Here is an 11,679-nt window from a genome sequence, read left to right on the forward strand (position 1 = left end):
CAGTAGGTAATAATGGTTATACACTTCCCCTCACTTAATTGTTTAGCATTGTGTCTGCAGTTACTTTGGAAAATTGGTTCTTGAAGTGGGTTTCAACCCTTCTGAGGATTAAAAGAATAAAAAAAAAAAAAGCTCCCGTTTCTTGACTAGACAAATCTTGGTTTCTTAATCCTATCCCCGTGACCCGCGCAGAGTTTTTCCTGGGGGGCAAAGAGAAAAAGGAATGGAGGGGTGGGAGGTGTGCGTCTGGTTCACACAACGGGACGCATCGGGGCCTCGTCGCCTGCTAGGCTAACCTGTGGCTGCCGTCATGCCAACACACAGACAGGCAGACAAATACACAGAGGGAGAGAGACAGACAGACAGACAGACAGCAAGCACACTTGGCCCCATGCAGGGAAACTTTCTGTTCCCAGCCCCAAGCGAGGGTGTGCACGGGGCACCCAGTGTTAGATCCACGCGCGCCGGCGCCGACGGAAGGTGCCAGGCTACGTACAGCTCGGCTGTGTGGACCCAGGAGCCCGGCTGCCCCTCCCACGTGTCCCGGCACCTGCGGGGCTGGCGCGGCGTGGGGTCCGCCTTTCTCCGGAAGAGGCGGTGCGGCGGGGGTGGGGTGGGGTGGGGTTTGGGGCTCGGGGGGACTCAGGGAGCCTCTCCTACCCCCGGGGGGCGGGAGCACGTGCGCGGGGAGGCGGCGCGGGCCCGAGCGTCTGCGTGCAGCTGCTAGGCGAGCGCTGGGGCTGGGGCTTTGCGGGGACTGCCCCGCGGAGCGCGCCAGAGCCCCGGCGCTGCAGTACTGCCCGAGTCCGGGCGGGGTCTCTGTTCCCTGGCTGAGCAGCTCGCGCGGCCGCGGGAAGCGCCCTCTCTTTCTCCGCCGCCGCCGCCGCGCGTCTGCGCCCTGCCGCTCGCCCGCGCCGCGCCGCGCTCTGAGCTCCTCCGCTCCCCCGCCACCGCTGCCGCCGCCGCGCGCCCACTCCCCGCGCGCCCACTCGCCGCGCGCCCGGCCCGGCCCCTCGGCGTCCGGCTCCCCGCACCCGGCTTCCCGCGCCCACTCGCTCCGCCATGGCGGACAGCGCGAGCGAGAGCGACACGGACGCGGCGGGCGGCGGCCCGGCAGCCATGCAGTCGTCCTGCTCGGCGACCTCGGGCGGCAGCGGCGGGGGCGGCGGCGGCGGGAAGTCGGGGGGCATTGTCATCTCGCCGTTCCGCCTGGAGGAGCTCACCAACCGCCTGGCCTCGCTGCAGCAGGAGAACAAGGTGCTCAAGATCGAGCTGGAGACCTACAAACTCAAGTGCAAGGCGCTGCAGGAGGAGAACCGCGACCTGCGCAAAGCCAGCGTGACCATCGTGAGTGCACCCCGAGGACCGAGGGTGGGGGGGAAGGGACCCCCCGAGTGCGCGCCCCTGTGCGGGGCTGCGGGCCTGCGGGGCACAGGGAGCCGGCCTTGGGGGCCGCGAGCGCCCTCCCTCCCCTGGGGTGTTTGGAGGTGCCTGGGGAGGCTTCCCTACGTTCCCTCGTCGCCCGGGGTGGAGGCCCCTCCGAAGCAGGGCTGGAGGCTGGCGGCGTGGCTGGGGGGGCGGGGTGGGACTTTCTCAACCCTAGGGTGCCAGATCGAGGGACACCCTCTCCGAGTCCCCGTGAGCGGACGAAGCTGGGGTCTGGCTAGGGGTTAGTTGGGGAGACGGGGTGTGCCACTGGGCTGGGTCCCCAGTTGGCAGGAGGACGGCGCTTTGCTGGATCGCCGGCGCAGGGGGAGGGAGAGAGTGGCTCGGAATCCGGGAAGTGGAGTTTTCTGGCCAGGATGGAAAGGGAAGGGCGGGCACTGAGGCTACACCAGCACCCCGTTCGGAATCCCTGTCCTTTTTGGGCCCGGAGGGTGGGCGGGGTACAGGGTAGTGGGGAGTGTAAGGTCTGGCGCTGGCTGGGACAGGGTGGGAGCTTGAAACCAGGATGGAGGGTGGCCGCTGGGACTGCCTGGCTGAGCAAGGATGTACGTGCGTCTCCTTCATTGGTTCGAGAGTCTCAGTACTTGCCTGCGAGTCTAGGTACTTGACGGGAACACAGGCCATCTGTTGTGTTTCTACCTGGCCCCTCGAGGCTCCCCTGGAAGAGGGTAAGATTAGTCTGAGATCAGCCTCCTGGTGTAGCCGAGTGGAAAGGCCCCCGTAGCGGTGATGAGGCGAAACGTAACTAGAAAAAAGTACGCGTTGTGCTCTCACCCTCCCATCCTTGCCAACTCCACATCATTAACATGCAGAATCCCCCACAGACAACCCTATTCAGATCAAAACAGTTTCCCAGCCAGCAGCACGGAAAGAAAATGTCAAGAAATCAAGGAGGATAAATTGCCAGAGCCGTTTGCACGCCGCTGATTAGACGAAACCCTTCCAGTGGAGAAAAAAAAGAGATTGGGTGGTGGGTCAAGGATCACATCCTGGAGACTGAGAACCGGGACAAATTTAAGCTGCCTTTGTGCCAAGAAAAAGTGGTGTGTGTGTGTGTGTGTGTGTGTGTGTGTGTGTGTGTGTGTTTCCCCTGTGCCTGGCTTCTACGCGGCTGCCTTGGTTTGTGTAGATAGCAAGGCTCCACTAGGGAGGCAGTGTGATTTGCAACCTAAACAGCTTTGGTTTCCTAGAGAAGCAAGCGTCTGACTTGCTCTTAACCAGTCCCGTTCGGTGGAACTGGACCTACGAGGGGACATCTTCCGGCTGCAAGTTCCTGGATTGGCCTTTTGATAGTAAAAGGAAAGCCATGTGTGGAGGTGACCACTCAAGCCTTTTGCTGGGCTAAGAGAGGACTGGGCAGAGTTGGTGTTGAAGAAGAGAGGGACAGTGGAAGTTGTGTATTTAAAATCTGAGGCACCGGGAACACTATTTAAAACGTGTCGTAGATGACAACCGTGGCCTCTTGCAGAGCTGGAACTGTGGGAGGGAACAAAACTCAGAGTGGGTACCTCTCTGGCCTGCTCTGGACCGAGCAGGTCGGGCTAACATTTGTGTGGAGACAGGAAACCCTGTGAACGGTTATCTGTTTGACCTGCTGACCCGTAAGTGGGCCTGTTATTTGTACACAGACACACTGGCCTTGCGGGGACAAACATGTTCCGTTTGGGGCGAGCCAGGCCACAGGCCTCAGTACTTATTGGGAACAGTGGGTGAGGTTGGGGGAAGCTTTGGCTCCTCAGCTCACTGTTAGTGACAGCTAACCTCCAGTCAGTCAGAGCCTTCGAGCTGGAAAGTGTTCTGGAGTCCTATCCAGTTAAGGTTGTTAAATCGTTCAAGCTGACAGTTTGCAAGTGTGGGGTGGGCCTCAAAGTGTTCTTTATTATTATTATTATTATTTTTTAACCCCCCCCCCCCATGTATTCAGGGAGATAAAACTGCACGTGGCCCACCTGGGTAACCTCACTCTTTGGCAGGTGTACAAGAGCTAATTGTCAGGGGCAGGAAAGCCAAACGGGAGGGTTCTCACCTGGGATGCAGATTTGGGGGCGGGGTCCCACCTTGGAATTGGCTTGTGCCTGGAGAGTCCATGCCAGCTTCCAGCTGTACGCGTCCTGCCAAACCTGACTGGGAAGGCTCTGGCAAGGGTAAGGGAGTTGTTCATTGAGGCCTCTGCCTTTTTTCCAGAGTTAGTTTTAGAGACAGGAAGAGGAGTCATGGCACCCCATTTTCCCCTTTCTTTTCCTCTCGCTCTTCTAGTTGTGACGTTCATGTTCGTGTTGATGAACAGGAAAGGTGATGAAAGCTGTCCTTAGGTACGATAAGGAAGGCTTTGACCTTCGGCTGCACCTCGAGGAGGTGGGGCAGTGGAGACATTTGAAAAAATAGGCTATTTTTCCATAGTAGGTTGAGGTTTATAGTAAAGACTGGCATAGTCTCCCATCTGCTCCCTATACCCTCTGTAGGCACAGTTCCCTCCGCCACCAGCCTCCAGAACGCCAGAGTGGGGCAGTTGTTAGAGTTGAGGGTCCCACGTATACCCATAGTCTGTGATTTACATTAGGGCTCACCTTTGGAGTTGAATATTCTTTTCTTTTTGTTTGTTTTTTGTTTTTAAAAAGATTTATTTATCTTACACATGTCAGTGCACTAGAGCTGTCTGATCAGACACACCCCAGAAGAGGGCATCGGATCCCATCACAGATGGTCGTGAGCCACCATGTGGTTGCTGGGAATTGAACTCCGGACCTCTGGAAAGAGCAGTCAGTGCTCTTAACTGCTGAGCCATCTCTCCAGCCCGGAGTTTATTCTATGGCCTTGGACAGAGGTGTCAAGACATCACTTAGCACAATTCTGCCTCTGTAGAAATCTTCGGCTCTCCTTTTTTTTTTCTTCCTCCCGTAAAACCTGGAAACTGCTGAGTCCTCCCTCACTGTAGTCGGGCTGCCCTGTGGGCGTGGTAAGGTTTGCTCTGAACTGAAGGATTCCCCCATGCTCACTCTTTTGAATGTGTGTGTGTGTGTGTGTGTGTGTGTGTGTGTGTGTATGCATGTATGCCCCCACACACACACGCACACCTGCCATGCATACGTGTCCATGGAAGCCTGAGATTGTGTTCTTTACCATACCGTATACGTTGAGGCAGGGTCTCTCTCCCATGAACCTGCAGCCTGCAGAATAGGTTAGTCTAGCCAGCCAGCCAGCTTGCTCAGGGGCTCCTCTGTCCTACAGCTGAGGTTACAAGCTAGTTGCTAGGCCCATCCAGTTTTGGATGGCTTACGCGGGTTTTGAGTTTACGTGGGTTCTGAGAAAAAGAACCCAGTCTGCATGCTCACACAGCAGGTGCCCGACCACACTGACCCTCTACAGTATTTACTTATTCTTGTGGCTTGTTTCTTTTTAGGCCTTAGATGGGACCCGTTTGTCTACTGAAGGGCATCTTGGTTGCTTACGAGTTCCAGCGGTTGGGAATAAATCTACCTTAAGCATTCACATCCATTTGTCTAGACGAAAGATTTCAGCCCATTTGGGTAAATACCCAGGATTAGAGTTGCCGGGTTGTGTGGTAATTGAGTGTTTACTCTTGTAAGAAATTGCCAGTGATAAGTGAAGTTGGGGGCGCTCTCCCTCACCGAATGCGGTCCTGTACTTCCTGGATTCTGATCCTCCTCACAGGCCTGTACTGGTTCTTCATAGTTGTAGAACTTTTAATCTTTTTTCCCCACAGTGAGGTTCAAGGCTCCAGGCTCCAGCCAGTGAGCTCTCCTGTCTGTTCTGGAAGAGCCAGTTCATTCCCACTACGATTCCCAGTTCAAGAAGGGCGGATCATTTGGTCTGTTTTCACGGTATCTGCATAGTAAGAGGAAGCCTTCGCCTGTGGGAAAAGAGAGTGACTTGTAACAGGCCTCTCTCCTCTCAGACTGCCCATCCTATGGGGGAGGGGATGGGGTCATACAGTCTTCAGTGGGATCAGAGGTGTTTTGAGTGACTATCCAATTTTATCCATTGGATCAGCAGCGGAGGCAGGCTACTGATTATAGAAAGTGTGTTTTTGTTTTTGAGTGGGAAATAACAAACCAGATGTTTAATCACCCCTTCAAATTGTGTTTGTGTGTTAGTCCAGATTAGTGAGTGGCAGATCCTGGAAGAGTGTGGTCTCTTGATTGTCTGACTCAGAGCCCGAGGGTGATCCAGGGGTGGATGGTCCCCGGGCAGGTGTGTGAGTACAGTCGAAGGGCGGTGTCACGAGTTCTCAGCCAGCTTCTGGGGTGACAGACGTAAGCAGTGTTCAGCTGCTTCCTACAGGCGTTTGTCTTTTCTAGACAGGCTCTGCGTTCGGTACCTTTAGTTTGGAAATAAAGCCTGGAATAAATCACTAAGATTTAAGTGTCTCGTCTGATTATAAAGCAGATCCCTTCTTTGTAGAAGTTTAGTACAGACACATGAAAGTGTGTGTGTGTGTGTTTAATTTTTTTTTATATGTTTGCCTGTACACATGTATGTGTACCATGTGTGTGCATTGCCCGCAGGAAGCCAGAAGAGGGCGCTGGAGCTCATTGAGAGATGGATAGGGGCTGCCATGTGGGTGCTGGGCTCCTGAAGAGAGTCCTCTGGAAGAGCAGCCAGTGCTCTTAACCTCAGAGCCATCTCTCAATTTCAAAACAAAAGTGTTGTGAAGTGGTATCCCAAAACAGTGGCCAGACTGGCGTATTCCGAAACGCTGACGCTCATCAACAATGGTGTCCTTACCGAAGGAAGGATACCCTCCGCATAGCTCATTGAGTGTGTTTGGGATAATTTACTGTGCAGCCTCAGATACATTTTTTTTCCGGTTTTCTGAGACAGGGTTTCTCTGTGTAGCCCTGGCTGTCCTGGAACTCACTCTGTAGACCAGGCTGGCCTCGAACTCAGAAATCCGCCTGCCTCTGCCTCCCAAGTGCTGGGATTAAAGGCGTGCGCCACCACTGCCTGGTCAGTTTTCCATTTTTAAGATTTTAAAAATGGCCCCCGGAAAAAGGTGGAGTGTCTTTTTTTCCCCCTCTGTGTAGAAAAGTAAATTTTGTTTAGGTTCTTTATAGAAGCTTGCACTGAGGACACATCTCTTAGAGAAATGGGAGCTCAGTGTTCCATCTGTCTGCGCACAGATCTCCAGGAGACTGCCCTTGTGTTCTGCGTGGAAAGTTCGGTTTGCTTTACACCTGTGAGTGCCTTCTGGGTGTGACCTACAAGACATCCCGACCCTGAAGGAGGTCACCATAGTCTTCTGTCATCCTCTTGTTGATAGGGATGGGGGCTAGCTAGAGAAATCCAGGGTGTCGGGCCTGACGGTGGTGGCGCACGTCTTTAATCCCAGCACTTGGGAGGCAGAGGCAGGCGGATTTCTGAGTTAGAGGCCAGCCTGGTCTACAGAGTGAGTTCCAGGACAGCCAGGGTTTATACAGAGAAACCCTGTCTCGAAAAACCAAAAAAAAAAAAAAAAAAAAAAAAAAAAAAAAGAAATCCAGAGTGTTGGGTTCATGGGACTGCTGTTCAAGACTTTAGAAACTGGTCTTGAGCATACACTAGAATTGCTTTATTATTATTATTATTATTATTTATTTATTTATTTATTTGTTTATTTATTTATTTTATGTATGTGAGTACACTGTCACTGTCTTCAGACACACCAGAAGAGGACCTCAGATCTCATTACTAATGGTTGTAAGCCATCTTGTAGTTAACTGGGAATTGAACTCAGGACCTCTGGAAGAGCAGTCAGCGCTCTTAACCCCTGAGCCATCTCTCCAGCCCCAACACCAGAGCTTCTTGAACTTTTTCATTTGTTCTCTCCCGAGCCAGGTCAGCTTTCCGTTGGCTTCCCAGGCTGCATCACAGACCGAATTTGCTTCTCAACAGTGTTCTCCTCCTGATCTGCCGGGGGCCATGTGCATCTGTGAGCCCACACAGGCCTGGACTGAGTTCCCCAGTGCCCCTCAGGCTGCTCTCTTCTCTCCTCCACCTTCCCTTCTCCAACGAGAAGTTTATAGCCCGGGCTGTCTCCCCAGCCAGTGTGCCCTGACGGTGATGCTTTTGTGAGCTCTAACTGGGCAGCCTCAGAGCCCATCGGCCACCAACCCCATCTTGAGGAGCTGTGGGTCTTCCTGTGGGGGTCAGGTTTTTTCCTTCTTTGCCCATGTTACTCAGAGTCTGGCTTACGGGAGGCCCACGAGGGTTGGTGAGTTGGCTCAGGGTGGCGCTCTGTTCATGTTAGTTTTCTGGGGTGAGGGTATTGTCACCTGCACTTTAAGGTCGTAGGATACTCGTGCCATCACAGCAAACCCTGTCTTCCTGGTTTGCCTGATGGAATTAGGTAGAGGGTAGATACACTGTATATTGTGGGGACTCGAGGGCCACACGTGCCCTAAGCTCTGGCTTCTGCCTGCCAGGCTAACTTGTAGCACTGACCTGAATGTTGTCGCTACTTTTCATTTGCCACGGGGACCAAGTGTCTTCAGGCTGACCCTATGGAGGAAGGACTGGGACAGAAGCAGACCTGACCTACTCACTTGAGCAGTGTCGATGGTGACCGGTCATTCCTGATGGTTCCTATGGCTTCTTCTATATTAAAATCACCGACGCTGCCTCTGGAAACCATCAACCAGTCATCATAGGATGGTGAGACTGTGGGGACTTGGGTGTTAGATTGAGAACAGGACCGGGAGGCTTCACGTTGAGAGCCGTTCATTGCCAGTGGTGCTCCAAGTGGAAGCCATGCAGTCTATAGATGCGTTTTCTTCTTGCTTTGCTCCCCTTGGAATCCTGCCTTCTGGATGTCACCTCGAGATGCTAATGCTTGTGTTTAAGATGCAGCGGGGCTGAGTGAGGAGAGGAGTAAGCCATCTTTCTTGTCCTTCGGTGTGATTTTTTTTTTTCCCCTCAGTGGGGAGGCATTGTGTTTTCTCCTCAGTCCCAGCGCTGGTTGCTTTTAGGTATATTGAATTATTGTCAAAGCTAGCGGGGTAAATGCTCGCCAGGTTCAGTGTGTTCCGGACGGGAAGGGAGGCTCTAGAAAACACTGGCAAAGGCTGGGATCTCAGAATGGAAGCTTGTAGGTTCTTCTTGCCTTCCAGGGATTATCATGTGCAGTGTGTGTGTGTGTGTGTGTGTACACATACACATACATCTTTATATTTTATGGTTTTCAGATACAGTGTGAAGTTTATCCCGGCACCCAGGTCAGTGGGTAGCAAACACCACTCCTTGGGGAGTAAATACTGAAAAATTAGGGCACAGGTTTCACGGTGTGGCTGATGGTTATTTAGAGTCACCGTTCCTTTTGTGTCTCTAGATGCAGTGTGGAGAGCCTTTTACTCCTTTGTTTAATTAGTGTACATTCATTGTACAGGTTGATGGGTCTCGTAAGGACCTTTCCGTCCAGCTATGTCTTGCTTCGACAATGCTCAGCCTCCCATGGCCCTCCTGGGTGGAGTATGTTCTCCGTGGTTGACAGTCAGGATGCTTCCTTGTCGGCGAGACATTAAGCCGTGACCACCCTCCCCACCCCAGGTATCTTTTATTTCCTCAGAAAGGCACAAGGTGGCAGAGAGTAATAAATACAATTTTAAAGAGACAGGGGTCAATCTCCAGGGCCTGTACCGAACCTCCTGTGTGCCAGGTACTCAGAAATGCCCAGAGACTATTTGGGGGGCTCCTTAGTTGCCCAGCCAGAATCACACCCGACTTTATCCGTCTCGGACATGGCTGGGCATTGGAGGTAGTGGAGTGGCTTCACCTCTAGCCCAGAGGGTCTGGACCCCCATGCAAGGGAGAAAGGAAGTCAGTACAAACTCCTGGGCTTCTGAACCCGGGCACTTCTCACTTTGGCCTTTGTAAAATGAAGTTTATCTATCCTGATCATCATCTGCAAGGAGAGCTTGGTGCTTGAGCTCCTCACAGAGTCTTTAGCGCGTAGTTTAACTTGTGACAGGGAGCTGTCGAGAGCTGTCGCTCAGCTTATCTCTGTTGAGATGTCTCTGGCACCTTTTGTTTTATTTAAATTTAAAATTCTTTTTTCTTTTAATTTGCTGATGGTTGAAGCGAAGCGTCAGTGACGTATAAGTTTTGTGATTTGGGTCTGTCAGCACAGCAGGCTAAAACCTCATGGCTGTCCACCCACCCAGGACTGCCAGCAGTGTCTTTTTTTTTTTTTTTTTTTTTTTAAAAAAGCCAAACTCTGGGAAAACAAAAGACAGCGTAAGGTAAAGTTAATTAGGAACCTAGAGGATTTTTTCTGGGCAGGTTTGAATCACAGCTGGTTAAAAGCCCATTGCTGATCCACACATCTGTTTCAGATTGGTCCTGAATTCCCCCCCTTGAGGCCAGGTGTGCCTCCAGCATGAGCTGCTTAATACTCACCAGGGCATCTCAGGGCACTGGGAAATCACGTGGGCCATGCTCAGTGGGGAAGAGGACGTGTTTTGTCCTCACCAGCATAGGTCACCCTTCAAAAGGGCTCTCCCTAGAGGGAAAGAGGAAATGGGAGAAGCAGCCAGGATTATGGGTGAGTCTTAGTCCAGACACCTAGTTGCCTGTGTGTTCGCATAAAGGGACGGTTTGATTCTTTCTCGACGCAGGCCTTGAAAGATTAAAAAGAGGGGCTACATGATGGGCGTTTGGTTGGTTGGTTATCCTGAAACACCAAAAAAATAACTGCCGAGAATTTTGTGCGTAAGAGGGTTCTTCACCTGATGGGCCTTCATCCGTCCAGAGCCCACACACTGCTTGTGCTTTCATAAGTGTCTCCAGAGGGTCCAGGCGATTGGGAGCTTGAGAAGAGCTGGCTAGCTGCTTTCAGTGTCTCTGTTAGCATAGAGCACATAAAGCACGTGGGTAGCCACAGTCAGCACTGGGGACCACTGTGAAAGCCCGTGACTTCTGGAAAGAACACGGACTCTTACACACCTCTCTCTGAACCTTGAACGCAAGGAGCTGGTCATGGGAGGCTGTGTCAGGCCCTCAGAGTGGAGGCCCATAACTTTTCCTTCTCTGTTAGATTCTCAGTGTGCACTCTGCTGCCTTAGCCAGGCTGCAGTGTGAGACTGGGGGCCCCAAGTGCACTCCGAGTGAGCACTGCGTCGTATCGCCACGGATCCCAACGGGAACTCTACCCTCGGTAGTGTCTCAGCTTTCCCTCCCTTGTGACCTCTATTTGTGGTGACTTTTAATAATCATTTATTTATTCATGTTATGTATCTGTGGCATGCTGGATGGAAACCCATGGCCTTCAGCATTCTGGGCAAGGACTCTCCTACCATGTGTGACAAAGTCAGCTCCTTTTTATTTAATTATTTGTTTATATATTTAATGCGGGTGTTTGTGTGTTCTTTTCTGGTTTTTTTTGAGACAGGGTCTCTCTGTGTAGCCCTGGCTGTCCTGGAACTCACTCTGTAGACCAGGCTGGCCTCGAACTCAGAAATCCGCCTGCCTCTGCCTCCCAAGTGCTGGGATTAAAGGCGTGCGCCACCGCCGCCCGGGTGTTTGTGTGTTCTTGTGTGTATGTGGGTGCAGAGGTGGATGTTGGGGGTCTTCCTGTGTCACTCTCCACTTGACTCTTGAGACAGGGTCTCCACAGAACCTGGAGCTCACCAGGTGGCTAGCCGCATGCCAGCTGCCAGGGTGTCTCTTGCCTCTGCATACCCAGCGCTGGGGTAACATGTAAGCCCTCGCATCCTACCCTGTGTTTCACACGGATTCTGCTGTGCTGACGAGTTTTATGTCAGCCTGGCACAAGCTAGTGTCACGTGTGAAGAGGGAACTTCAATTGGGGCAGTAACTATTGACCTGTGGCATATTTTCTTGGTTGATGTTGGACGGCCCAGCCCATTTGTGGGTGGTGCCACTCCTGGGCTGGTGGACCTGGATTCTATAAGAAAGCAGGCTGAGCAAGCTATGGGGAGCAAGCCAGTAAGCAGCATCCCTCCATGGCCTCTGCATCAGCTCCTGCCTCCAGGTTCCCTGCTTCGAGTTCCTTCTCGACTTCCCTGGATGGTGGACTACAAGCTGTCCGACGAAATAGCCCTTCCCTCCCCACACTCCCCACTCATGTCTTATCACAGCCGTGGAAACCTTGACTAAAACAGTGGGGCTCTAAGGCCTAGGTCCTTAGAAGTGAGGCAAGTTCTTCACCAGCGGTCGCTCGTATAAACTGTCACTTGAAAGGTGATGGGACAAAGAAAAGCTTATAGAATCCTTGCCAAC

The 11,679-nt window shown here is 52.5% G+C and overlaps 1 protein-coding gene across 1 annotated transcript in view; it reads left to right on the plus strand.

Annotated features, from left to right (window-relative positions):
- The first annotated feature begins 934 nt into the window (after positions 1-934).
- Positions 935-11,679, plus strand: part of Ccdc6 (coiled-coil domain containing 6) — a 98,857-nt gene continuing 88,112 nt past the window's right edge. The window contains exon 1 of the mRNA XM_031348759.1: positions 935-1,347. Coding sequence (XP_031204619.1) covers positions 1,063-1,347 — 285 coding nt within the window. The 5' untranslated portion in view covers positions 935-1,062. The remainder of the gene's footprint in view (positions 1,348-11,679) is intronic.

This window comes from Mastomys coucha, unplaced genomic scaffold (genome assembly GCF_008632895.1).
Source record: "Mastomys coucha isolate ucsf_1 unplaced genomic scaffold, UCSF_Mcou_1 pScaffold3, whole genome shotgun sequence".
In the NCBI taxonomy this organism is placed as follows: Eukaryota; Metazoa; Chordata; class Mammalia; order Rodentia; family Muridae; genus Mastomys; species Mastomys coucha.